Raw genomic sequence first — 27,372 nt, 5'->3', positions numbered from 1 at the left:
GCAGAGTATGATCATGGATCCCTCTCAACTTCCTGCTCATATCCGGGATGGGTTGATCCAGACCAAATTGCCGCATGCACCTATCCGGTTGACATGCCTCTACGGTGTGGAAGTAAATAAGGGGTGTGACAGCAAGCCAAAGGTACTACTGGTGTGGAGTCGATATATGGTTTCCACACCACCTACACACAAAGTGAAAAAGAATATATGATGTTACAAAAAATATACATGAATGATGAAATATCAACATATTAAGTATCCACAACCTTACCTCATCTCTACATAGTGTATCCAAGGTTGCCCGATAATGAACAACCTCATGAGGTTTAAACTTTGCCACCGTATTAAACCTGTCATCAGAAACATACATCATCAATCATAATCAAGCAAGTATACAGTTAGTAGAAAAAATAACTCATTAGCGAAATCAATGAATTTAATAAAGCATACTGGCATCCAAAATGCGTGCCCGGCTCTGGATGAGGAGGAAGGGGTGGAGCAACGGGTGAGAATCGTATCCATGCCCAAATCTGAAGAAGAATATAGCAACCACCCATGTCAGATCGACCAACATCTGTACACTCGCACAAATTCCTGAACAAGTGTGCAAGAACCGCATATCCCCAGCTGAAACGACCAATCTCATCAAATCCTCCCCCAAGCAACGGGACTAGCCGACAACTGATATTGCTACCTCCAGACTTGTCCGCCAGCAACCAACACCCTAGCATGCGAGCAATGTGCGCCTTTGTGAAATAGATCTCGCGATCATGATCCCCGACATGATCAGTCCACCGGGTATATAACCGATCCAAGAATGAGATGCAGAGGTCACCTGAATGATGGAACTCACTGGCCAGCGGAATCGCGCCAAAAACATCAGCAAAAACAGCGGGCCAATCCTCGGATGTAGATCCGGTAACGACAAAGCCGTCAGTAGGCAATCCCAATATGCCGGCCACATCCTGCAAGGTGATAGTCATCTCACCTTGGGTCATGTGAAATGTATGTGTCTCTAGTCTCCACCTCTCGACCAGAGCACTAATTAATGGGGCATCAATCTGAAATAAATTATACAATTATCACGTGTTAACGAATGGTATTGAATAATTACATAAATACAAAACGCCGTAAATTGCATACCTGGATATGTTGCATCCGGGCAACATGTATAAATTCAGCCTTTGTGAGGTAGTCTGTGACCGCCTCTGGTATAGCTCCGGTAGGTGGTCCCCCCTGTGGTTTCCCACGCCTGATCTTCAGTCTCCTTGCATGCTCCGTATTTCACACTCGCTGTGAAATATGAGCACGCTGCGTCTTTTTACGAAGGACGTCCCATCTATAAGGACCAGGTATGTATATGCTAGGATCAGTAGGCTTTGGATCCGATGTAGAACCCGAAGATGATGATGAATCAGCCATGACCCTAAACTATATAATATAAAACAACAATCAAATTAATCACATGTAACAACACATCTTATGTACAAATTAATTAAGCAATGCCCTAATTTATTATAAAAAATATTAAGCATAAACCCTACGTTTTTACTACAATCGAAATTAATGAAATAATATTAATACGTAGTACAGTCATTTATTTGTAATTAAATAATAATAAAATATCGGACACAAATTAAATCATACTGACATAATACTTGACCCTAAGTCACTAATAACTTCATAAATATGTACTAATAATAACACCTAACTGACTACAAAATTATCAATACACTCCCGCATTAATAACATCATACAAAATTTACGAAGTCACTATCACTATTTTCTAAATCACTAATTAATACGCTAAACCACAATGCATAATTAAATATTAATAATATTAAATACGTAACAAAAAAATTACTAAATCATTACAACATTCATAGCATGGTACAAAATTTCTAAGTGACTATCCTAATGTTCTAAGTCTCTAATATACGATAAATCCTAACATGTTCGCAAGGTAGCACTGTAATTTAAACGTATACATAGCAGGTATTACGAACTTACCTAAGTTGGCAGAGCTTCGCTATGAAAATTTTTGCGTTTGGTCGGGAGCACAATCCTTGGTTAGAGAGAGGTGAAATAGTGAGAAGTGAAATGGTAGAAATGGGGGTGTATATAGGGCACAAGTGTGACGCCCAAAAGGGGCGTCACATTGTGCAATAAATGTATAATTATTCTTAAAATTGTAATAAATGCGTAATTATTTAATTAAAATGCATTATTTTATTTTTTTGCCACCAAATCTTATTAAACCCGTACTAACTTGGGTAGGAGTGAAGCTTGTAGATAAATATACGTTTGTATATTTGTAAAGAGACTTTTTTCTAAATAATTTTAGCATTTAAATTTTTGATAATGTAGGAAATAATAAAATTATCCGCTAAATATCAGGGGAAGGGTTTGAAAAAACACAAAAATTATGTTTGTCCTTATTGGGCTGATTTGTGTTTGTCTTGTAATTTCAGAACTATTTTATTGAATTGATCTCTTTGGGGTGTTGTTGTTAACCCGTTTAGATTACAAAAATTTTTTTTTTATCCGCTACTCATTATCACAAATATAAAAGTGTATAAAACTTAATTTTTCTCTTCACATGATCTTATATATTTTTGTATGTGTATTATTTCTTATTTTGTTTGATGACAAAATTTTCTCATTTGTTTTTTTTAATATTTCTTACAATTTATTTTTATATTTTACCTTTAAATAATAAAAACCTTTATCTATCCGATTTTACTTGTTTTCACAGTATATGTATTTTATTTTTATTTTTTAAGAAATTTTTTGAAGATTTTGACAACGTTTAAAATTTAGATAGTTTTGAAAATATTTTCTTTCACATATTCATGTACCATAAAACGCTAATACGAAGAATTTTTGTAATTTAATTTCATGGTGGGGTGACAAAGTGGACGTCTTGCTCTCTCGTCAACCAGCCAAAAAATGAGTCAGCACGCTCCGTTGATCCGAATATGTTTTACATTAACTCGCTCCACCTTGCTATCAACCTGCCAAAAATGAACCAACCCACCTCACTTTTAAAGATGAGATATAAAACTCAGCCCACGTCACACAATTTAGCAGATAGGGCGGATCGGCCCGCGAGCCAAGCCAGTTTTGGCAGCACGTGTTAGTTACCAATAGGTTTTTATTGATATTTTCATCATTTAAATGCTTGTGAGATGAAGATGCTCCGCGGTCATAGTTTCTACTTTCTAACACCACTTAAAGCAATCAATTCACGTAAAAGCTGAAGCTATATTAAGTAAATGCCTTTTTAATTCTTTTTATACTTCTATAATTGATACCCCATTTTCCTTGTGTTTAGTTTTTCCTGTGTTTCTTATTTTATGCTCTTTGACTCGTTCACCAACCAATATGTGAACGTATAAAAGTTTTAATAACACGATTCCTACCAATTGATTATGGTAGATAAAAACAAGAAGGATTAAAAGGATTAAGACATGTTCATTTTGCACAATGATCACAATTCGCAACTACTTAAAATGTTATCTTTAGAATCAAATCTCAAGATACAACCCCCTCTATTGCACCCATTTTCTTGCAACAAAAATATATTATTAGTGTTGTCAATTGGCAAGAACTCAATTATATGTTTTTCAATCACCATACAAATAAATTGAACACGTAGATGAGATTGTTTAAGAGAAGTAAAGTTTCATATCCTTGAAAAACAAAAGGATTTATGAATAACACTATGAACAACCATTGGCTGCTGGTATAGATAATATGTGTTGTGTATATATATGTTCAACACCATCATTACTTGCAATGCAAGCTACTAAGATTGGAATGATCCACTGATTGAGTCTCCTTTAGAGCCCAATTGACAGAGGTTGGAGCCAACAGATCTACCACGGTTCATTCCTCCGGTGGCGGTGCGGTGGAGCCGGCACCTGAATGAGCCAGCATGTGTCGTGGGTGAGCATAGACAATTCCACTTCCCACTTGAAGATTTTCTGGTTACTGCTAGAGATGTTGGTGACACAAGCATATGTGATTGTTTCTTAAGAGCATTCATATCATACTCAGGGATATTTACATGAATACTCATCTTTGGGGGCTTTTGTTCCACATTTGGCTCCATATTTTTCCTGTCAAAGCTTCTTTTGTTAATAATGTAAACAACAAATTAGAATTTGAATCATAGACAAAGTGAACTATATAAGAGTTGGAAATATAATTGAAACATACACAAGAATATATATTAGATCCTTATTCAAAGTGTTAACTGACTCAGCTGGTAAAATTCTACACCTTGGAAGTAATGACCAGGGATCAGGAAAGAGATTACAACCTACTGTGTAACATAAATCAATAGAACAAAAAAATGTTAAATAATGTTTTTTATGATTTCTTATTAGTGTCACAAATTTCGTCACTACATATGAAATTTCGTCACAAATTTCTAAGTCGCAAATTTATTTGTGACGAAATTTGATTATTTGTGTCAAAAATTGTCATTTGTGACAAAATTTGTGATGAAAATTTTTGTCACAAATAAACTTTTTTCTTGTAGTATGCATCATGCATGTATGAGTATAACCGAAGAATGCTAATAACTCACCCTTAAATTATTAAATTATATTTCATGAAAAGATGCTTCGTTGACGTGCTTATTAACACTTTCGCAAGCGCGCGCGTATATATATATATATATATATGACTTATCGTTTCTCGTTTATCAAGATGCTTGAGATAACTTTATCTTCGGCTACTAAATCATAATTGTACAAAAATAGATCAATGGTGATAAAGGAAGAAAAAAGAAAAGAAATCATAGCCATTCAAATTTATCTCAGAACATAAAACATATTCTCATATAAGATGAGATTAGTTTAGCCCTCTATATATATTGTGAATGAAGATGAAAGCAAAAGAAATCACTGAAGAAAATGTTGATGGAAGCCATAAGTGACATGTACCTGTATACGTGAGAAGGCATGCAGAAAGTAGAATGAAATAGTCTTCTCGTCAATGAATTACCAGCTTCACAAGATGCTTTGGATTCTCAGCTAGAAGAGAGAGAAGGTCCTGAAATTTGTCTATGCTTCCCACAAAGGAGGAAATAATAAAGATTCAATTAAGAATAACTTCCCAGCGCTGAGTCAGCTGAAATTTTGGGGTGTTAACAAACTCAGTTTTGCTATTTCAAATATGTGGTAATTTGTGACCACAAGTTGTCACCTTCATCCGCAAAATGAGGGAGAAAAAGAAAGGCAAATATAGGGAAGTCTATATTGGGGTACCACTCAATTAGCTTTTGATGGTATTTTTAACCATTATAAGGTCTCAACCTCGTTAGAAAGTAGATTCTATTGGATATTAGCCTGAAATTTCTCTTTAGTATAATACATGTACCTTTTTCCTTGCCTTGATTATGGTTCTTAAAATAATTATATGGTAACTGTGAGAAAACTAAAACATTGTTTAAAAGAGAAAAATAAAATAAATGAAAAGACAAGAAAAGTATGTCACAATTGGCAAAACTCAGGGTCATGCTTACCATTCAAGATTAATACTGATATATCCTTTGAAAAAATAATTTTAAATCATGTCACAACATAATTGGCCATTGTCATGCCAAAATTTTAAAAAATTTTCTAGCATGAATGAAAATATAAAGAAACTATGGCAATAAGATGAAATCAGAACTATTACAACATATATATGTAATAAGCAGGAGAGAAGAATTAAAAGTCTCATATATTGTAAATTGTACAATCTCTTGAAATCAGTGCATTCTTTTGGGGCATTGGAAGTTGAAAAAAATCTTGGTTGCAAAAATAAATAGAAAAAAAATGCAACTTTTGTATAGTTATGGACTTTTTCGATGACCCAGCAGACCTAACATCTTGCCCATCAAACTGCACGAGCTTCCAACCATTTTTTCTCTTTTTTCATCTGCTACATCATTCCCATATGAATCAATACAACTTACAGAAGGATCTTCCCTTGTAGCATTTTTCTGGTTGAGCACAACCACATTTCCCTCAACACTGATGTCAACAACAATTGAGTCCCCTTCCTTTATTTCTTTCATTAGTATCCTTTCTGCCAATGTGTCTTCCAATAATCTTGAAATGGTTCTTCTTAATTGTCTGGCACCATATCTAGGATTGTATCCATGATGGACCACATGGTCCCTAAACCTACAAGTAACAGAAAGATGCATGTTTTTGGCCTTCAACCTCTCACACACTTCTTTCAGCATTATATTTGCAATCTGTTCCACCTCCAGCTTTGTTAGTTGCTTAAAGACAATTATCTCATCAAATCTATTCAGAAACTCTGGTCTAAAATGATTCTTCAGTTCCTCCATAACTAGGTTCCTTTTATGATCAAAACATTCATCTTTATCAATCACTAACTTAGTTTCACCACTTCCCTCCTCAATGATGTTGTTACCAAGATTGCTAGTCATTATTATGAGTGTGTCCTTGAAGTTCACTGTTTGTCCCTTGCCATCTGTGAGCCTTCCATCTTCAAGAATTTGAAGCATTAGATTGAAAACTTCTGAATGTGCTTTCTCAATCTCATCAAAGAGAACAACAGCATGAGACCTATGTCTAACAGCTTCAGTTAATTGACCACCTTCTTCAAAACCAACATAGCCAGGGGCTGTTCCAATTAATCTGGATGCTGTGTACTTTTCCATGTACTCACTCATATCTAATCTTATCAAGGCATCTTCAGAGCCAAAATAGTTTGTGAGTGCTTTGGCTAATTCAGTCTTCCCTACACCTGAAGGACCAGTGAACATAAAACTTGCAATAGGCCTTCTTGAGTTTCTAAGACCAACTCTAGCACGCCTAATAGCTCGGCTAATGGCGTTGATTGCTTCATCCTGACCAATGACATATTTGTGAAGCATCTCTTCCAACTTGAGGAGGCGCTCACCCTCCTCACTTGATATATCCCTAACTGGTACTCCAGTCCAGGAAGAAACAACATGCTGAATTTCAAATTTTGTCACACTAGGAAGAGTAATGTTTCGACTCTTTTTGGCCTGTGTCAAAATGATTCAACATATCAAATTCTAGCATAGTAAAAAAAAAAAAATTAATGTAACCATGAAGCAAATAGAGGGGTAATATTGTAAAAAACCAAATCACCCCAAAAACTTATGATGGGTGACACTACATTAATGTTATACATATCTCTAATGTAACAGCCCCAAACCCTGTAGCATGATATTGTCCACTTTGCCCTCAGGCTCACGGTTTTGTTTCTTGGGACACCCCACAAAAGGCCTCACACTAGAAGAGGTATCCACACCCTTATAAGGCATGCTTCGTTCCCCTCTCCAACCGATGTGGGACATTACATCCTCCCCCACTGGGAATACAGCGTCCCCGCTGTACACACCGGTCCAGGGCCAGGCTCTGATACCATAAAAATTTTTGAGAGCCAATATCCCTCTCCACAATGCTCCCCACTCAAAACAAAGCTAGGATTATGAAAGAGGGGAAGATTTAGAGTGGTTTAGGCTTTGGAATCACTCCAATCGGTTGGGATTTGCTCCCTCCTCTCTCTCCTCTTCTCTCTCCCTTTCTCCTCCTTCTCCTTCTTCTTCTTTTCTTCTCTTCTGGCTCGACGGGTTGCTGGGGGGAAATGGGTTTTCTTTAGTTACTTTATCACTTAACATAGGTTAAGTGGTAACATGTGGGTATTAGTTCATCTATCTATTCAATTCCATTAATTACCAAACTTTACCCAAAAGTCTGGAATATTATTCTAGGATTGAGGCATTTGGACCAACCGTGAGTGATCAACCATTGGAGCAAACTATGGAGCTTGATTAGCTCCTTGGAATAGGTGTGTTACTTGTAAGTCATTGTTGAAACCAAAGTTGATTGGTTGCTGAACCGTTGGTGGTGAACAAAGGTTGAACGGAAGCTTTGAGGTAAGCCTTCGGACCTTGGGTGTAATTCCCTTGAGTGTTCTACCAAGCCCTGAAAGGGTAGAGGTTGTGATTGTGTATATAAATGCAATAAAATAGTGTAATGCTTTGTTATACGTATGTGTATGCATTTGGTGTGGCATAGGATGGTGTTTCCCTATGTTGGTATGTGGCATGACGATGCGTAAATCATACTTGGTAGTTAGCTGGCCAGTAGGACTATTTGCAACTGAGTTTCCTTAGGACAGCTTGAGAGCTCGAGGGATTTCTCTTGGAGATGTATTGCACTTTGCATAGATATGTATTTACTGCATTATTATTGTTATTGCTATTACACTGATATGGAACTGTGGGGTGGAGAGATGCTCCAAGGACCCCTGGTTTACTGGATATATTCGTATATCTCACCCCGTGTTGTGGGGACCCCCTTTCAGGTAAGGATGCTGCAGGAGCCACCAGTGGCAAGTGGCCATATTTGGATTAACATATGCATGAGGATCCTATATTTTGATATTATACATGTTGTTTTGTAGCTCACATGTATAGGATTGTAATTCATAGACCATTGATAGATGTATGATTTGTATATTGGAATGGACTTAGCCTATGCTCATGCCTTTGGTCATCTCTTTTGTTGATGGGAGCCAAGGGAATGATCATAGTGTTTTGTAAGCTAAGTTCCATGAATTGTAATGAACATGATTTGTAATTGATGAGTACTTTAAGTTTAATATATGTATGTTCATTAAGTATTGGATTGTTGAACTGGAAACTAAATTAGGTACCTAGTGCTAAATTGGGAAATGTTGAGAAAACAAATACATCCTGTCCGTTTGGCCAATTTTCACACCCAATGTGATGGAATTGGACTTTGATGTCTCTATGGAAGTTGTAGAAATTTCTCTTAGCTTTCCATAGAGACCAAAATGGTGTAATTTTAGTGAGTATAGCTCAAGTTATGAGTGGAAAACCATAGGTAGGTTAAATGACCTTGTTTTGGGTCACCCAGCCCTGTGGATGGCGCCTGGGGCGCCAGATTCACGCTTGGGGCGCCAAATTACGAGATCAGACAGTAGCATCCACGCTTGGGGCGCCAGATCCACGCTTGGGGCGTCAACTTTCTGTTTTCCCACGCTCTGGGCGTGGATCTCACGCTGCGGGCACAGGGGTTCTGGAGGTTTCTCACCCTTTTCTTAGAAAATGCATAACTTTGGCTACGGTGCTCCGATTTGAGCGCGGTTTGAACTCACGCGTAGCTAATGAAAAATCCTATAACATAGTAGAAGATGGGAATCATAAAAGGAGTTTAGAATTAATTTGATAATTAAAGTGATGAAGACATCTAACGACGTATTGTCAAGTAGAATGGGAATATAATATTAAGTTTAGTCCCACTATTCCGCGAAGTATATATAGTTATGATCACGCACTTGGTTATTTAAATCCGGCTTGTTTAAAAAGGAAAATTTTATCCGGTTTTCTAATTGAACCAATGTGATTGTAACTGCGCTTAATGCCGTAAGCAATGATAACAATTCGGTTCTAGAACGGGGTGTTACATCTAACACGCTCCGTCACACAAGAGCTCATTGGGTTCGAAGGGTGGACAACACAGTCCTACCTACCGGTGCTAAGAAACTCCACAAAACTTAATTAATTATTAATTAAATGGGGGGCAGTGAGGACCGAACCCGTAACACTGACGCTCTAATACCATGTAATTGGTTCTTTACATATATATTTGTTCTTTGTCTTAACATTGTTAGCCTGGTCTGACTTTTAACTTGCAAACATTGGAGTGAAAGAAAAGATATTAGTGTGGAAAGAGGTAACATACTAACGGAGTGAAGTTCTAGATGGCTTCTACCTCTTCATCTTTTATGGAAAATAGAGGGGATTCAATCACTGGGTGAGGATTTGGCACTAAAGACAGTCCAACACAAGGGTAGATATACCTTCTGTGATAACAGAATGGTTTGTAACAAATTCCTTTCCATAGGTCATCTATCTAAGCCCTTTGCCAAGGTTTTCAGCTTCATCTGATTGATCCAAACATTTAAGAATTACAACACTTACTAACTACCATTTTACCTTTGCATGACAAAGTTGAACATGAGATCCAGCCTCATCAATCAAGTCAATTGCCTTATCAGGTAAGAAACGATCACTGAAAATTTATATATCAAAAACACATGTGAAAAACTAGAAAAGGAAATACACGAACATTCAAAGCAAGAACTTTGTTTACAAGAAAATAGAATCATTATCTCAGATTTAAGAACTTTCAAAATTTCATTCTTGTTATTTAATAAAGTCTCCTCTTCTCCCATTAGTCCAGTCTAAACTTGTGATGAACAGGCCAATAAAAATGGGATATACTTTTTTTTCTTTTCTATTCTGAGATGATGATTAATCAGAGGAACAATGAAATTCCTATTTTGTATGTACAGGCAGGAACAATGAAATTTCTATTTTGTATATACAAATTTACCTCACATGTTGTTGAGACAAAGTTGCAGCAGCAACAAGAGCTTCATCTGTGTATTTGAGTTTATAATGAGTCTCATATGTTCCACGAAGGCCTTTTAGAATCTCTATGGTTTCCTCAACGGATGGTTCAGGCACTTTAACTGGTTGAAACATTCTTATCACAGCTGCATCATTCTCCATGTGCTTTCTGTGCTCATTCACTGTTGTAGCAAAAATGCACTACATACAAATTGAAGTTTGTAATACTATACACTAACTGTTGTTTTTTGTGTTGTTAGAAATATGAGTTTATGGAATGTAAAGAAAGGATCAAGAGATATCATAAAATTTGTAACCACCTTAGTTTTGTGAAAGATTAAAATGATAATTCCTACCTGAATAAGACCCCTTTCAAGGGCATATTTCAAAATGCATGTAAAATTGCGGGCCCCATTTGTCTTTGCTTCAAATAAGATATCAGCTTGTTTCACAAAAAGTATTACATCACCACTTTGTTCAACCTCCTTAAATAAACACATAGTTCTTTCCTCAGAATTTCCTTGATTTGATGTTATATATAAAAAATTAGCCACATCCAATTTAATCACCTGAGAAACAAAAATAAGCTGAAATGATTATACTGCATTGTTGAATAATCTTTCTGCTCACACCACTCCATAGTACTAATACAATCTAATGAATAAGTGCATACAGTGGCTACCATTGAGATGAACCATTTAAGTACAAAGTATAGCACCAATTACCTTCTTTCCCTTAAGTTTTTCAGGAACAGAACCACTCAAAATCCTCTGAGCAAGGCCCTCTATGATTGCTGCTTTCCCCACTCCATGTTCTCCCACAAGGCAAGGGTTGTTTTTCATCCGTCTACAAATTATCTGAATCACGCGTTCCACTTCCTCTTCCCTTCCCACAAAAGGATGAAGTTTACCCTATAACATAGTACGTTTTCTAACAATCTTCAAGCACTGTTATTCATATAGAAACTCAATTTTTTTTTTTGTACACTACAATGTTCTGCAATGACAGGCATAATGATTGAGTTAAATCAGTATTTTGTGAACTAAACCAAATTCAAAAGAATGGATAAACCAATGTATTATTTTGTCATGCATCACAATGATTATTGTGGCCTAATTTCTTAAAATTGAACCGGTAATCATTACCAAGAAAAAGAGAGAGTTAGTAACATTGTGTTCATATGAAACTGAGAAGGTGAAAATCATTTAGTATTATTTGCTTGGTATAACAAAAAAGTATGAGAAGGTGGAAAATAAATGCACTCATTTTCTCTCCATCATCCACCAGCTCAAACAAGCAAATCCTGAATATCTAAATTCAATGTCATTACCATACCTCCTGCGCCAATTTTGTTAGATTGATTCCAAAATTGTCAAGGGCAGGCGTTTGTTGATTCTTATCATCTTTTTTTGCACATAGATCATTGTTACTAGATACAACAGGAACTGTCATCTGATTATTCTTAGAAGAACCTTCTGCAGGCACATCATCATAGTGAACATTTCCTTCAATCTTGCCACACACTAGTCTAATCACCTGCTCACACTTCAATGAACTTTCATTACTAGGTACTCTACATTGGACAACAAAAGTCAGGTAAAGGCATTATGGCTTACCTGTTCACGAATTTTATTCACATCAGCACCTTGATTTTGAATCAAATGAGTTACCACACCATCAGACCCCCGAAGCAACCCCAAAAGCAGATGTGTTGTTTCAACATAATCTTGACCTGAAGCATAATAAACTATGTGAGACAATAATTGAACACTAGCTAGTTCAGAAATGAGGAGGGAAATAAAGTGAGAGCAGTGGCGGAGCCAGAAAATAATTTTAGCCTGTGCCAAAAAAACTCAGGCAATACTAAGGCTGTACTGTAATATTTAAATAAAATATGTACCATTTTTTAAAATCAGCCAGTATCCCTAGCTGATATCAACATGGCTCAGTTCGCCACTGAGTGACAGGAATGATTGCCAGTAACATGAACCATGCCTAGATTGGTTAACATATAACAATTTCACTCATTTTATTTACTTTCCCTAATGTCTTTGGTTTCCCAGACAAAGTTAAAAGCATTCATAGAGAAAAGTAGTAGAGAGAGAAGGTGGAGGAAAATAGCAAAACCACAAGCATGTCAAATATAAACAAGTGACAAAACTTTCAACATGGTTAGAGATATAATATAAAAGCATTCATCTATCTTCATTCAACAGCTTATCCAAAAAGCTTTGAGCTGTTGGATGAAGGCAGAAGAATGATTTTACGTTATATCTCTAACCATAGTATAGGCTTCACGACTTGTTTATATTATAACTCTAATACCAAGACAACATTGATGTAAGCATAAACTACCTAGGCGCTTGGCTTTTTTGAGTGAGAGTTCAAGCACATTCTTAGCATCACAAGTGAACCTCAAATCTGCATAAGACAAATCACTACAACCACCACCTCTCCCACTCAACTTCTCTGCTTGCACCCTGGTAACAATAAGATCAATTCCAGCACATTGAAGAACTTCTGCTGCCAACCCACTTGCTTCACCAAGGAGCCCCAGCAATATATGCTCTGTGCTGATGTATTTGTGTCCCAAAAGCCTAGCTTCCTTTTGTGCAGCCATTACTACTTTGTTTGCAGATTCTGTGAAGCTATCCATCATTTTTGTTGCCATCAAGCTGAGCCACTGCATCATTTCTTAAATAGAACTTGAAGCAGTTTATTTATTTATTCATTTAATTATTTGGTTTTTGGTTGGTTATTTCATTGACTAAACGATGAACACAATGAATTAAGCAATGGAACATCGAGGTCACCTTCCTGATTCAACGTACGAACAAAGGAGTGTGTCTTCTACAATTGGTTTAATAGTTTTGCCGCTTTCATTTGCATAGAAATGATCAAACTAATGATTAGTCTCAATGGTAAATAATCATGTTAATTATGAACAAAACTATGTGGGGTGTAACTAAGCTAGAACACCAATAGTGATTTTTTCTTTTATTTTATATTTTATTTTCTTGTTCTTTTGTGTACGATTTTCAACTTCTCACCTTAACTGGTTCGATAAAAGTTGCCTTCCATTGCTTGCATGGGAATGATCAATAAATCTAACTTTTTATCGGGGAAAAACATAGTTGTGTGTTCTTGTTTGAAAAATATTGTACGTAATCATTGTAAAAAAAATGGGAGGGCCAAGGTAGGACTTAGGAGAGGAATTCTATGAAATGGAGAATGTATACTTTGAAGCGATGAAAAATGAGAAAATGAAAAATCATCACAGTAAAAATAGAAAGATACAAAGAAATTAAATTGAGTGTCACTGTTTACCGGTTGATAAAAAGTATAAAATTAGTGTACAAAAATAAAAGGAATATAAAATTACATGTAACTCACTTTCATGTAACTTGTTAGTGTGTCCAAATTTTATAAATAAAGTGTAAATTATAATTAAGTTACACTTCCAATTGTTATGGGCCCACATCATGAGCTTCAAGATTGGCTAAGCAAGTTGGCAATAGCTTATTCTATAAAAAGTGGAATTCATCTCATAGGTATTCTCTCTTAACCTTAGTATGCTTAATGTTGTTATGCACACACACCACCTTTGTTCTTAGGCTTCTCATAGTCCACAGTGTTCTATCATCTCTTACAGATGTCTAAATTGAGGACCCTCTAATTTTTGGCTCTTTCCCTCACTTGCTACATCCTTTCCCCCTCTCAAATGTAACCTTCCTTAATTACCCACACCTTGTTAGAACCCCTAGATTGGGAAGCCCATGTCACAATACTGAAGGAGGAGAGAAACTGGTCAAGTTTATGGCACTGCCTTTTTTGGAAGAGGGCATTGAGTGATTTACCCTTACTAACTCAGACCGATGAGTGAAATAAATTAATCTGTGAGGAACAGGTAGAAATTTTCTTTGTGGAAGTCCTAACAATTGAAAATCCAGCAGCCAAATATGGTGGATTTGCCAGCCTATATAGTTCAACTTATTAGTGAATTTAAAGTTGGGAGTTGGGTGTATGATTGCGAGGAAGACAATTTTTAAAATAGAAATATATATTGGACTATTGTGGTACTTGGTTATTTGCAAACTATACTTGGCTCTGAAACCAGAGCAAACCTTTGGTGCTACCGATGCACCATGCATCAGTTCCAAAAAAGCAAAAAAGTGGGGATACAGATGGAATAAAAATGAAAGTGTGGGTTTAATGGAAAGAAAATTTATTTTTTATAGAAAAAAGATGTACCCAAGTTAGTACATCCGATGTATAGAAGAAAATTTCCTGAAACCATGACTTCTTCTTAAGTCTTCGAAATGAATATTGTGTTTGGATGTTATTGTTGAACCTAATCGAGGATTAGTAGGGTCTTAAAGTTCGGGATGTTTTGTTAGGATGTCTTGACTCTTGAGACAAGTTTTTACCATGTTAAGTAGTGATTAAAAATGGTTGTAATAATGGGAAATTATGGAGTTTGTTTGAAAAATCAATCTAAAATATTGAAAATTTTGACAGCTAGTGTAGTGACGTTTTAATTTAATATTGGTAGGCATACTGATTGAACGGTAGAAGGGAAATACACTTATGTTGTTGTAGGAGAAGTGTATTCTCCTGTGAATGTCTATTCGATTTCTGTGCCATTTTGTTTTTTAGAGGTGGAGCCCACCTCTTTTTCTCTTAGCAGGAAAACTCAAACTTCTCATGTAACTAGGGTTGTGCATGGGTTAGGTCGGGTCAGATTTTTGTCCGACTCGACCCAACTTGGTTTTTATAGGTCATGTATTTTGACCCGATCCGCTTTCATTTGATTCAAGTCAGGTCTGACTTGGTTTGGATTTTGTTGAACTAGTTCAGAACCGGGTCGGATCTGACCTGACTTGGTTTCTGAAGTGGGTCTGACTTAGTTTCTAAAGTGGGTCAAATCTGACCTGACCCGTTTTTGACTTGGTTTTCCACAAAATTTTGTCGAAATTTCTACGTTGCAAACGACGAAAATTTTGTCACAAAACTATTTTTTCGTCGCAATACATTTTGTCGAAAAGCGACAAAATTTTTTCTCTAATGAAAATTTTTAAAAAAATAATTTTTCTATCAAAATTTAGTTTCCATCAAAAGTTTTGACGAAAATGATTTCTTCCATCAAATGTTTTAAACGAAAAAAGAATTTTGTCAAAAATTTTGACGGAATGTTTTTCGTTCAAAATTTCGATGGAAATGTGTTCTGACAAAAATTTTGACGGAAATTGTTTCGAGGGAAATGTTTCATTTGAAACTTTCGACGAAATTTAGATTCTCTAAAGAATTTTGACAAAATATTTTTTCCGTCAAAATTTTTTACAAACTTTTTTTTACAGAAATGTGTTCTGTTGAAAATTTTGATGGAAATATTTTTTATCAAAAAACTTGACGAAAATATTTAGTTAAAAATTTTCGATGGAAAAGTGTTTCGCTAAAAATTTTGTCGAAATTTTTTTTTTTGTCAAAAAGTTTAACAAAAATTTTTTCGTCGAAAACTTTCGCCGAAATTTGAAATCTTTAAAGAATTTTGATGAAAATTTTTTCCGTCAAATTTTTTTGATAGAAATGTGTTTCGTCGAAATTTTCAATGAAAATTATTTTGAGGGAAATGTTTCATTCGAAACTTTCGACGAAATTTAGATTCTCTAAAGAATTTTGACAAAATATTTTTTTCCGTCAAAATTTTTTATCGAAATATTTTTTGTCAAAAGTTTTTTCAAATTTTTTTTTCAGAAATGTGTTCCGTTGAAAATTTTGATGGAAATATTTTTTATCAAAAAACTTAACGAAAATATTTATCGAAAATTTTGATGGAAATATTTTTTATCAAAAAACTTGACGAAAATATTTAGTCGAAAATTTTCGATAGAAATGTGTTTCGCTAAAAATTTTGACGGATTTTTTTTTTGTCAAAAAGTTTAACGAAAATGTTTCCGTCGAAAACTTTCGCCGAAATTTGAAATCTGCAAAGAATTTTGATGACATTTTATCCGTCAAATTTTTTTGATGAAAATGTGTTTCGTCGAAATTTTTGATGAATATATTTTTTTGTGAAATATTTTGACGAAACTTAGATTCTGTAAAAAAATTCGACAAAAAAAATATTCCGACAAATTTTTTTACATAAATGTTTTTAGTCACAAATTTTGATGAAAATATTTTTCGTAAAATTTTTTGACGTAATTGTTTTACGTTAAAACTTTTCTTTTAATGTAACTGTGATTTATTTTTTCACATAATGGGTATGGGTCAAGTTTTGGGTCAATGGATCAATATTAAAACAAGTCAGGTCTAAAACTGACCCAAATAAAAGTGGGTCAGTATTTAAACCAGTTCAAAAAATATAGGTATTTATGGGTCAGGTCAAGGTCGGATCAAGGGCAGGGCAAGTGAACCAGTTTTTTTGCACACCCCTACCTGTAATAGGTGACGTGGAAAGGAAAAATATTCCCTTATCCAAAATGGGAATAAATAAGGATATGGAAGGAAAAAATTATAAAGATAAGAATAGTATAAATAAGCTACTTTTATCATATTTGGTAAAAGATATACCGAGTGATACATCATGAAAATAAACCAATGGAAAGGAACAACTCAACTACCTCAACAACTTTTTGTCAAGGAGTTTGAAGACCGTTGGATTAGATGAAGATGGAGGGCAAAGATTTAACAAGAGAGACAAGCACCAAAGGGGTAGACTAAAAAAGATAAAGCAATGTGTTGTGACTTCGGCAAGTGCACCAGTCATACAAGTAATAAAGCGGTAAAGAATGGAGTTGTCGTTCCTATGAGGATTGGTGTATCAAACACAAACTTATCTATGCGACCAAAGTTGGATCGATCGATAAAAAGGTTTTCTTGAGAATACGATTTAAATTGTAAAACCAAATTTTAAAAATAATATTTTTAATTTTTAATATTAAGAACTAAGAACAATAATCAAGAATTCAAGGACACAAGCAAAAACAGTTAAACTCAATGAAAGACAAGCGTAGTTAAGGATTTGATTTCCTCAATGTTTTCCTAACAATTCTACCTTTTCATGTAATTAATATTCAAGATCAAGTTATCAATGATTCTTTCTAAATTAACCAAACCCCCAATCCCTTTTATCATAAATTGTGCATTGCCTTAATAGTACTCACGTGCATATGGATGAGAAGGAGCAACCTCAAGAACTCTGAACTTAGTCTTAATATGTTTTCCCTTGCTCTTGGGCTTGGCCATCTTCACCTTCGACTTGCAGCTCTCATCTGCTCATGATCTTTCTTGTCTTCCTCCTCATCCTTCTTCTTATCGATAAAGAAAATTTCCTCTAGCTGAACTGTAGGTGGTGGAGTCTCTTTTTCAAACACTTTGAGAACAACATTTTCTCCTTCCACCCTTAGGGTCAGTTCACCCTTAGGCATATCAGTTAGCGCCTCGGAGGTTGCTAAGAAAGGTCTCCCAAAGATCATGGGAGCAATATCATCCTCCTCTATGTCCAAAATGAAAAGTCCATCAGAATGATAAACTTTTCCACTTTAACGAGTATGTCCTCAATTACTTCATAGGTGTGCTTGGTGGAATGGTCAGCTAATTGCAGGATCATTCTAGTTGGCTTTACTTCTGTGATTCCTAGCTTCTTCATTATAGATAATGGCATTACATTGATGCTAGTATCAAGATCACATAATACCTTCTCTACTGTCATCGAGCTGATTAAGCAAGGAATACTGGAACTCCTGGGATCGTTTAATTTCGGTGGCAAATTGTAATGCCCCATATGCAATAGTTAATTAACATTCATATGATAGTAAGCGCAACATGCTCAACTTAACTAATGCAGAAGCTAACTGAATAAATTTTCTCTTTTTTCTTATGTATTGCAAACTTTTTCACTTATATGGCCAAAATAAAACGGACAACATTTCGTCAGTATTTTGGACCACTGTGGATAATTCCCACCATGATAATATCAACTTGATTGACAGTTCAATATAATCCAGACATAACATAACATAGATAAAACATATTGCCCAGCCATCAATGGCCTAGGCTATCTCTTAATCATATTGTCTCAAAATAAAGTTCATGATGTTACAAATTCTTTTGTATGATTGCACTGTACTCCTCTATTAAGATAGTGGATCCTTCTACTGTGAGCTTCCGCTTCTTAGTTAAGATCTCCTTAAGAAATTTAACTTACGAAGGCATTTGCTCTAAAGTCTCCGCAAAGGGGATATTGACGTGCAGCTTCTTGAACATGTCTAAAAATTTAGAATACTACTGCTTTTGAGCTTGCGTCTGTAGTATTTGATGATAAGGAGCCTTAAGATAAGGATTGTCCTCAAGCTATTTCATCCATTCTTCCAAATAGGGTTTCTTCATTTTCTTCTGTGAGGTGTCAACTTTCTCATTAACAGGTTCATCTGCTTTCTCTGTAGCAGGCTTCTCTTTATTAGCATCCTTTTCACTGGTCAGTGTATTTACAGGCTTTTCCACGGATTGAATTATTATCTCACTCCTTGTAGTGATGACATTGCAGTGTTCTCTAGGATTAACAACCGCATCACTAAGAGAAGTTCCTGGAATCTGTTTAGTTAAATATATGGCAATCTGACGAATATGATTTTCTAGATTCTTTATGGAAGCCTCTTCATTTTTGAAAGATGTTATAGTCTCTTCCATAAAACTTATGTGGGATTGAGTCATCTTCTTAAAGGCTATTTTCTAAGCTGTCGGTTGACTAGGTTGGGGTATGGCTGAATTTGAGATTTCAAAGATCTTGTGGCACTGCCATACATCCAATTATGGAGGACATTTTGGTGGAAATAGAACTGCGCAGAAGGTCTTACGGAGTGGGTTTTACTAGCCCACTATATTTAAGATGCGCTAGAGTTCGTGGAAAAGTGTGATAAATGTTAGAGGACGAGAAACATTTCCCGAAAAGATGAGATTTCTCTGAACTGCATTCTGGAAGTGGAAATTTTTGATGTATGGGAAGTTGACTTCATGGGACCTTTTCCTATGTCTTGTTCCAACCAATATATCTTAGTTGCTGTGGATTACGTGTCAAAGTGGGTAGAAGCCGTGGCTCTACGTACAAATGATGCAAAGGTGGTAGTGTATTTCCTACGAAAGAACATTTTTACTAGATTTGGAGTAACAAGAGCCATAATCAGTGACAGAGGAACCCACTTTTGCAACAAGCAGTTCGAGAGCTTGCTTACAAAATATGGAGTTACTCACAAGGTGGCTACACCATACCATCCTCAAACAAGTGGGCAAGTGGAGATTTCCAATAGAGAGCTGAAGAGAATCCTGAAAAAGACTGTGGGGAGCTCCAGAAAGGATTGGACAAGGAAACTAGATGATGCACTCTGGGCATACAGGACAGCCTTCAAGACTCCCATAGGTATGTCACCCTTCTAACTAGTATATGGTAAGTCTTGTCACTTTCCTGTTGAATTAGAGCATAAAGCCATGTGGGCAACTAAGTTTCTAAATTTTGAACCAATTAAAGCTAATGAAAAGAGATTATTGCAATTACATGAGTTGGATGAGTTCAGGTTAGTTGCTTATGAGAATGCCAAGATATATAAGGAGAAGACAAAGAGGTAGCATGACAAGAAGATCATTCCAAAGGAATTTAAGTCGGGACAACAGGTATTACTGTACAACTCTCGTATAAGGTTGTTTATAGGTAAGCTCAAGTCTCGCTGGTCAGCTCCTTTTGTGATTAAAAAGGTATTTCCTTATGGTGCTGTAGAGATTTCACCTATCGATGTTGACAAACCTTTTAAGGTCAACGACTGTAGGTTGAAACTATACTATGGAGGACAAGTGAATAGAGACAAAGTATCTGTCCCTCTTGCCGAGACATAGACTGTTTGCATCAGGCTCGTGACATTAAATAAGCGCTACTTGGGAGGCAACCCAATGAGTTTTTATTATTCCTTTTTATTTCCTTTCCTTTCCTTTTTTTTAGTTTTAATTTCTATTTTGATGTTTTTGATTTCTACTTAGGATCATGTTGAGACATTTTGGATATGTTTATGTCCTCTGCTACATGTTTCTATTTTATTATGTTATGATGCTTAACAAGGGTGTATGTGTGTCCTACCTGCGCAGAAGTTTATTCCTCGACTAGATTAGCTTTATTGCTGGGGACAATAATTTTCTAACTCTGGGAATTGGGCGCATCATATGCGATAATGAGGAATCACACAGAAAGGACGTCTAATAATTTTTTTTTTCTGATTCAGGGGAGATATCTTAACCTTTTATCTCAAAATTTTAATTTGTTTTTTGTTATTTTTCTTTTTAGTAGTAATAATTATCTGAAAGGCATGCCTAGATGTTCGTGAGCTACTCAGTCAATAAGTTGATTAAACCTTAAAGAGCATATGTGATATTTTGTGGGAATTCACAATGAATAATTGTCATGATATTGCATTGGAATTGCTTGACTTATGATTGCTCGTTTGGTTGATTTTCTTGTTGAGAATTGTTAGACAATACTTCATGTGAAATGAGGATTTAGATTCTAGTTTGATTACTTAGCCTGTGAGGTTTGAACCTATACAATGAATTTTTTTTTAGAGAGACCTTATTATGATAGTACTCCATAACTTGATATGTTTTTCTGTGATACATGCATGATTTGAAATGATAAAGGCATGTTTATTCTTGTTAACCACTTAGCCAAATAGCCTACTTGAAAAGTTTTCCATTGCTAGCCCCTTTGAGTCTTAGACTGATTTTTCTTGATAAATTTTCCTATCAATCACTTAGCCTATATCCCTATTGACTCACTTTTGAATGAGATTTCAACACTGATCAATAAAATTCAAGGTAAAGTTCTCATAGAAGTTAAGTGATTATAAAGGAAAAGTTGTATTCAAAGGAAAGGAAGAAAGTGACGAAAATATATGCAGCAGCAAAAAAATACAGAAAAATGGTGAAAAAAGAATGCAAAATCTTGAACTAAAAAGAAGAAAAGCAATTAAAAATATTGTTTGAGCTATGTACAAGCCTTAAAGCAATATATATGTGTCAATCTCAACAATAATTAGCTACTTTCCAAATATTCCTGCCCCCAAACCAGGCCAAGCTATAAACCTGCAAAGACCTTTTGATTAGTTGTGCATGTTATCTACGTTCCTCATCTTTAGGAACTTGAGAATAAGATCAAGCTTATGGTAGTACTATTGCATTGATGGGTTGAGTGATTAAACCCAAAACACTTGAGTGATGAGTGTATGACATATCTTAGTGAGGGGTATTTAAGTTAGATTCTAGATTCCTTTTTGAAACTCAAAGAATTCATTTGAAGTTTTCAGTATTGAAAGGCATTCTTGCTTAGCATAATAACTCTGAAATTACTCAATGCAATATTGTGCCTAAGCCACATGTGTTCTTCTCACAGATTTAATCCTTGCTGTCTATTGTTTGATCTTGTTTATTGCTGAGGACAACAATGTCTACATGGGAATTGTTTGATATGCCTCTAGCATATATAGTTTTCTAAGTTAAAAAGAGAAAGGATTTAATCCACTTTGAAAGAAAAAATGCTTAAATTTGTTATAAAGTTGATAAACCATACTCAATTCTTCTCTCATTGAATTTTTGTTGTTTTATTAGGAAAAAGGACTAGAAAAGAACGTGTTATTAAGCACCACAGAAAGCAAGGGTAGGATCCGCACTACAAGCGCGAGAAATTTCTTAGAAGACAGAGCGAGTTGATAAAATTACCTCGCTCACTTGCTTGAATGAGCGAGCAAATGAGCGAAAACTGATAAAATTACCTCGTCAGTTTTCTCGAATGAACGAGAAACTGAGCGAGCTGATAAAATTACCTTGCCAGTTTGCTCGAACGAGCGAGACAATTTAAAATAATTTGTAAATAATTTGATTGATTTAATAGCACAGTCTAAATCTAGTTTAATAATTAAATCAAATTCCATAAAATACTTTTAACAATAAAACACACACAAAAATATATATAATTTTATGGGAAGTGATTTTTTTAAAATGAAAATTTAAATTAAGAGAGACACAAGCCTCGATACAAAATCAGGAAGATAATTAATTTCGTTGAGAATTTAAAATGAGATTACATATATACAAAGACGGGCCTACACGGGGGCTAGGGTGGCCCCCACCCCTAAAATTTGAGGAAAAATATTTGAGTTGTGTAAATGTTTAGTGACACCAACTTCACGGGATGTTTCTAATTACAGTAAACAGAGTAAACCGCTGCATAAGAAAGTAAACAAAGTTCTAATACAAAACAAATCATAATCGTGTAGCCATATAAATTTGACTCAGTTACAAAGGTGTTACTTAAAAACTTTATTAAGTGCAATAAGAACTTTTACCAGAATAGTTTATCAGAAAAATGTTTCTGCAGTTATTGCAGATAAGTTATATATATTTCTTCCCAAAACGATATCGTTTTGATGTTGAAATATTAAAAAATTATAATTATAAAGATTATTATAACCCTGAAATAAAATAAAATTACAAAGACGCCTTGATTTTCGTTCTAAAACGATATTATTTTGCGCTCAATGCAAATAACTTCTCTGCATTAACTGCAGAAAAAATGAACCCGTAATTTATATATGAGAGTTGGTTTTATACTATTAGAAAATTATTCTCTTTGAACTAGAACTTAGTGTTTATATACAATGTGCTCTTTGAATTTGTTATCTACAAATTGCTGGTAGTGGGCTTCAAATTGTGGAGATAACTTGGAGGTAACAGTTATAGAATATATGGGTACTAACAAAGATAAAAGAAGATCATGAGCAAATTCTGATTGTCTGGAGTAATGCTATTAATTGTATTTATATCTTGCTCTCTATCGGTACAGTACATAGAAGGAGTGATGCCCTAATTAAATTTTGTACGTCCTTATTGTGACATGAGTAACAAAAATAATAACAAAAAAAACATAAATACCCAATGTGACAAGTGTGAATCAATTAAGTTTGCGTGTTAATGTTGTCAGGCAATATAAATTCCCCCCTCTTCCTCCAAATAATTTTCTACGTTATACGTCCGCCATTGTGTATATATAATCTAATAAAAAGGAAAAATCGAGAATCAAAACCCAAACTTCTAGATTCATCAATTATGTCAACCCATATCAGCAAACCGAAAGAAATTTATTTAACTTGTTTTCATCTCGAGATAATAAAATTCATGTATAAATTAGGAGTAAATTTTTTCAAAATAACAGGTAAAGATGAAAACATCCATATTTGGGTTTTGGATTGAGGGTAAAATTAAATTTTGAAGAGACCTTTCTGACTTTTTTTTTCTTTTTTTTTTCTTTTTTTAAAAGTTAGAAATTTTAGTTTACAAATAACATCACTTTGATTTTTTTTTCAAAAGTCGCGTCGAAATACACATAAACTGAGAAGTCCATCTAAAGAGACTCTTCATAAAAAAAATGTAAATTACCCGCATCTATCATCTTTTATTGTTTAGTTATCTTTATTTAACCGAAAATATATATTTCACTCAATCAAATTAATTATGAGAAAAATATTTGTCCTTTTAAAGGATCTAATCTTATATCATTTTAGATCATAACAGTTGATTTTCGTCAATTAACGGGTATGATTTATTGGGTTTTATTGTGAATTACTAATTAATTAATAAATTTGACCCAATAAACCTTAACTGTTGATTGACGGAAATCAACGGTTAGGATCCAAAAGAACATAAGTTTAGATACTCCACAAATACTTTTCCCAATTATTATATAGTGTCAATTATTTATAAAAACTTGAAAGCTTATCTTTCAAGAACCAACTTAACGGTAATAACGGTTTTTATTTTAAAAAAATTTAAAATAAAATCTTTAAGGAGGTGGTGGTCAAGATTATATATAGAGGACACAAACCGCTTTATGGTGTGCAACTCGCATTCTCTGCAACTCTTTTTGGGTCAGCATTTGATCAGGCATATATAATGTGTGCAGCTCCGACAAAGAGATAGTCGTGGTTGAGGAAGAGGGACGACCACTTGAAGGATGCTCTAAAGAAGTGGGACACTGAGTTCGCCAATGTGGACCCCAACACCCTCTATGATTTGATGATGGGAAGTCACACACATATACAGACACATCCTAAACCGGTTTCGGTTTTGTAATCAAGATTCAAGACTTGTTTTCTTTTTCAGTCTTTCTTGCCTTTCTTTCTTGTTAATTTTGTGGTTATTAAATACTATTTTTATTTTTCTTGTTTCTTTTTCAGGCCGCAGAGTGTCTTGAGATTAAGAGTCTTCAGGATCTATTATTGGAGAGTATAGCAAATACGATAAATGAGAAGAGCGTAGAAGAGATATGTGAAACCTTCACCATCAAGAATGATTTCACTCTCACTCATCATAAAGAAGAACAACTTAATTTCCAAAGAGAACCCCATCGACTTTTATGAAAGTGGCATTCCCAGCAGTTAAAAACCCTTCATCATCATATGCATATCCAATTCTTCCCAATTTATGGGTTGTGTTTATAATGATTCTTTTACCATAAAATAACACTTTTTTAAAGATTAACACTAAGAAATTGTAGAGGATCCGGATATGGCTTTAGAGTGAGAAACCTCCTGTATATCTCTGTTCATGATTGTAATAGGCTTTATGGCCTTTTGTATTCAATTGAAGTTGAAACTTTTATTTATTTCTTTTATTTTCTAGGTTGATATTCTTTAACCTATTTTGTGCATTATCATCATGGGTTTGATGTTTGTCATTTCAAATGACATAAATTATGTCATTTTAGGAGAAAGATATACACAAGAAATAAAAATCATGGGATGGAAAGTGAGTGATTTTTTTTAATTTAAATTTTAATTAAAAATTATATTTTTTGTGTGTCTTTCTCTCTCTCAAAATAACATAACTTTATGTCATTTAAAATTACAAACACTTTTCCCTATCATCATTTGCTTAATTTGATTTTGAATGTTTAAATGTTAGATAACTCAAAACATATAAGATTGCCATAAAGCATAGCTTATATCTTTTATTTTTAGATATAAGTAAAATTGTAGATCTAATTATTCATGCCATGCACGCGATTATTAAGTAAGTGGTGTATATATTTGCTAAATTATTATAATAAATATAAATGTGTTTTGATATAAAATTTGAAACATATAAAAGTTTATTATAAAACACTATTTTTATTTAAACTAAAACAATAGCCGCCAAGATAATTTTGTGAAGCGGGCCAAACAAAAGGGCAATCAACTGGTAAAAAAAAAAAATGCTTTGACCACTAAACTTTTTCTACCCCTAGTAGCAAGTTTGGTATGCTAATGGGGTACCACGTGACATAACCAAACTTGCTACTAAGCATAGCGAGTTTGGACGCATGGTAATCTTATAAAAAATATTGTTGGCATGACATTTAATAATTTTTTTTAAAAAAGTGATTTTTTGGACACTGTACCATGATTCTTTCTATATGAAAGCCTATATATAATTAAACATGTGCGGTGACTCTATCAGGAAAATAAGCGCTTGAGAGCAATGTTATTAAAATCGGTCTGGTCATTGACCCGGTCGAGATACTGGGTTAGTGGTTCAACTAGTGGTTCATTGGTTGAATCGCATGAACCAGTGATTATATGTAAATCTATAGTTCATATTAAAAAAATTTATAAACTTACTCAAATAGCTAAAAAAAATAATATAAATTTTTAAATAATTTAATATAAAAAATAATAAATTTTACTTATTATCCAATAAAGAATCAAACAAACATATAGTGCTTGTGATACTGGTGTTTCAGGTTCAGGAAATGAACTGAACAAACATATAGTGCTTCAGACAACTTAATTAGAGGAGGAAGGTAGTGTTGTGAAAACAACACTACTGGTTGCCTTAGGAATAAGGAACCACCTCGTTCACTGAAGGTTCTGAACTTAGTAACTGTTGGAGTCAAGGGAGCCATAGGAATATAGAAACTTGTGAGCCATTAAAGTCCATGAGCTGAGGAATCATAGTTGGCAGTGAAAAGACCTGAACAAATTCAGAAGGGTTAAGTCTTAAGTTGAGAATATAGCCATTTAAGAATGGAACAGTGGATCTGTTCCTTTTGTTAAAAACTGTTTTTATCCATCCATATTGTTGTCTCTTAAATATTGTTATCTTGTAGTTATTTTCTTTCATAAATCTTGTGACTATAAAATCAAAACTCCAATGATTCTTGTCGTTCCTTCTCACATCAAGAAGGATTTGGTATATAACGACACGAGGAGTTGTTTGGAGTCAGACTGAACTTACTATCTTTGAGGAACGTTTTCAAGATAGTAAGGAATGAATGACCAAACAGTTCAAATACTGTCTTTTATTTTCATATTAATTATTTGTAAAACAGTTTAAGGTATTATTTAGAGTTCTATCCTCGTGAGAACGATAATCAGGGCATTAATAATCCCATTTATTACTTGATACGTGCACTTGCGCAAACTGGGTTGATATCAAGAGAACAAATGTGTTTTCTCTTGATGAACTAAGTCAAGGGAACGTCCTTAAAAGAACATCTAAGCAACCAACAAGTTCACACCCAACAGAAGTTACTTTCTCAGTTTGAGTTCAATTTCCATTGATACACAAAGAATAAAGCCCACTTAATCACAAAATTACAAAATCTTCAGTGCAAAAGTTTTTAATATAATTCTTTAAGAACTTCACAGCTTTTTTGTTCCGCAAATAACTTAGCCCATGGCTATAACTATAAACATAATTATTCCAAACTGAAGTCTCATAGACCCGAGATTCAATTTAGAGATAACGACTGGAAGATAAGAGAAATGACAACTTATATTAATAAGAAACAAGATTAGGTTACAAGAAAATAAAATGGAGAAGTATGGTAGTTACTCGTGAGGAGTCTCAAACGGAAGATA

General features: G+C 34.5%; 1 protein-coding gene across 1 annotated transcript; it reads right to left on the bottom strand.

The window, feature by feature from the left end:
* Positions 1-80: 80 nt before the first annotated feature.
* On the bottom strand, positions 81-13,130 carry LOC133305974 (ATP-dependent Clp protease ATP-binding subunit ClpA homolog, chloroplastic-like). The gene is made up of 12 exons (XM_061506242.1): positions 12,794-13,130; positions 12,055-12,170; positions 11,774-11,974; positions 11,164-11,349; positions 10,795-11,007; positions 10,422-10,639; positions 10,022-10,097; positions 5,969-7,036; positions 1,291-1,431; positions 451-1,061; positions 272-350; positions 81-182 (listed from the first exon to the last, which is right to left on the bottom strand). The coding sequence occupies exons 1-12, from the start codon at positions 13,128-13,130 to the stop codon at positions 81-83; spliced, it is 3,348 nt and encodes a 1,115-aa protein (XP_061362226.1).
* Between the last annotated feature and the right edge of the window lie 14,242 nt (positions 13,131-27,372).

The sequence above is a fragment of the Gastrolobium bilobum genome, unplaced genomic scaffold (genome assembly GCF_033153095.1).
Source record: "Gastrolobium bilobum isolate Gb01-03AN ecotype WA unplaced genomic scaffold, APGP_CSIRO_Gbil_v1 utg31018, whole genome shotgun sequence".
Classification (NCBI taxonomy): Eukaryota; Viridiplantae; Streptophyta; class Magnoliopsida; order Fabales; family Fabaceae; genus Gastrolobium; species Gastrolobium bilobum.
This window is presented reverse-complemented; position numbering and strand designations above follow the sequence as displayed.